This window comes from Priapulus caudatus, unplaced genomic scaffold, assembly GCF_000485595.1.
Source record: "Priapulus caudatus unplaced genomic scaffold, Priapulus_caudatus-5.0.1 Scaffold382, whole genome shotgun sequence".
NCBI classification, from domain to species: Eukaryota; Metazoa; Priapulida; class Priapulimorpha; order Priapulimorphida; family Priapulidae; genus Priapulus; species Priapulus caudatus.
The window spans coordinates 41,717-43,127 of NW_014577443.1; the positions used below are offsets into that span (position 1 = coordinate 41,717).

The 1,411-nt window shown below is 51.5% G+C and overlaps 2 protein-coding genes across 2 annotated transcripts in view; both read right to left on the reverse strand.

Annotated features, from left to right (window-relative positions):
• Window positions 1-1,411, reverse strand: part of LOC106809757 — a 43,076-nt gene that overhangs the window by 36,848 nt on the left and 4,817 nt on the right. Inside the window, exon 2 of the mRNA XM_014812958.1 lies at window positions 93-678. Within this exon, the coding sequence (XP_014668444.1) occupies window positions 93-675 (583 nt within the window). The 5' untranslated portion in view covers window positions 676-678. The remainder of the gene's footprint in view (window positions 1-92; window positions 679-1,411) is intronic.
• The window catches only part of LOC106809758, an 11,629-nt gene continuing 11,092 nt past the window's right edge, over window positions 875-1,411 (reverse strand). Inside the window, exon 7 of the mRNA XM_014812959.1 lies at window positions 875-1,237. Coding sequence (XP_014668445.1) covers window positions 875-1,237 — 363 coding nt within the window. The remainder of the gene's footprint in view (window positions 1,238-1,411) is intronic.

Genomic DNA, 1,411 nt, shown 5'->3' on the forward strand with positions numbered 1-1,411 from the left:
TAATAGCCCCGTAATACTGGGCCTAGATCTAAACTAGATCATAATAAATCGACGCGGCGCCGATGCGGTTACCCCTAGCAACGAGAACGCACCTTTTCCGCAGACGATCTCGCTCTGTTCCTTGTCGTACTTGTACATCACGTGCAGCTGCCCCTGGCGGAGCATCAACGTCAGCGAGTAGTCGGGCACGTCGCCAGGGGGCGCCGCGAACCGCTCGTACATCAGCAGCGCCGTCGGCAGCAGCGACCGGAAACGGAAGTAGTACAGCCGGTGGCTGACGGTCGCCCAGTCGGGCGCGTACTGCGCGTGCGAGCCGCGATGCAGAAAGCTGACCGTTGTCGCCATCTGGCGGGGCTCCGGCATGAGACCATCGGCATCCACAGGTGGCGCCTCCTGTCCCCCATCCGGGACGTCGGCTAGGCGAGGTGCAGGAACGTCGGGTAGCGGATCGGTAAGCTCGATGGTGGGCAGATCCTTCGGTAAATCGGGGATGGAATCATCTTCCAGTAACTCGGGCAGTTTCTCTTCCAGAGCGCCCTCCAACTCCGGGAGGATCTCTATCGCTGCGGCGACATCTTGTAGACTGTCGACATTCTCTGCGTCCGCCTCATCATCGCCTCTCAGCGGACTGCAGAGGAGGCAGACTAGCAGAGCTAGAGTGGCGAGCAGCTTCATAACCTGTGCGCGATCATAGAAACACAGCAGTCAGTGGGGCAGTCTATCGAGGCTTAATATTCATATTCGGCTCATATATATATATATATATTATATATATATATATATATATATATATATATATATATAAACAAAGTCAAATTATAGAATGTGTTTGAAATTTAAGTTTGTGTGTGGCTTTACTTCTATATATATATACCTAGTGCATGAATGTATCGGAGAATTTGCGAGAGAACACCAGAGCATTCATGGGAGCACACAATAAAATTATCGAGATAATGCGAGAGTATTCGCGGTAAAACGCGAAAGCATTTACGGCAAAACACGATATAATATACCGCGCGGGAAAACACGAGAGCCGACAAGACAGATTGAGAGAACGAGGTGAGATGTTCACGCACACGTCGTCGCTGACAATCTTGCTAAACGTGTGGTTCATCGCGTGGTCGCCGAAGTTCAGGTGAATGCAAAACCGGCCGTCCGTGAGAACGCCCGTGATGTGGTTCTTTACAGGTTCCTTCCCGGCTCCGTGGAACAGTAGCATGTTCATCGTTTCCTTCGTCTGGAAGGAACATGGTCAATAATCATTTACACACACCCGCACACACACTCACGCATGTATGCGCGCACACACACACACACACACACACACACACACACACACACACACACACACACACACACACACACACACACACACACACACACACACACACACACGACACACACACGACAC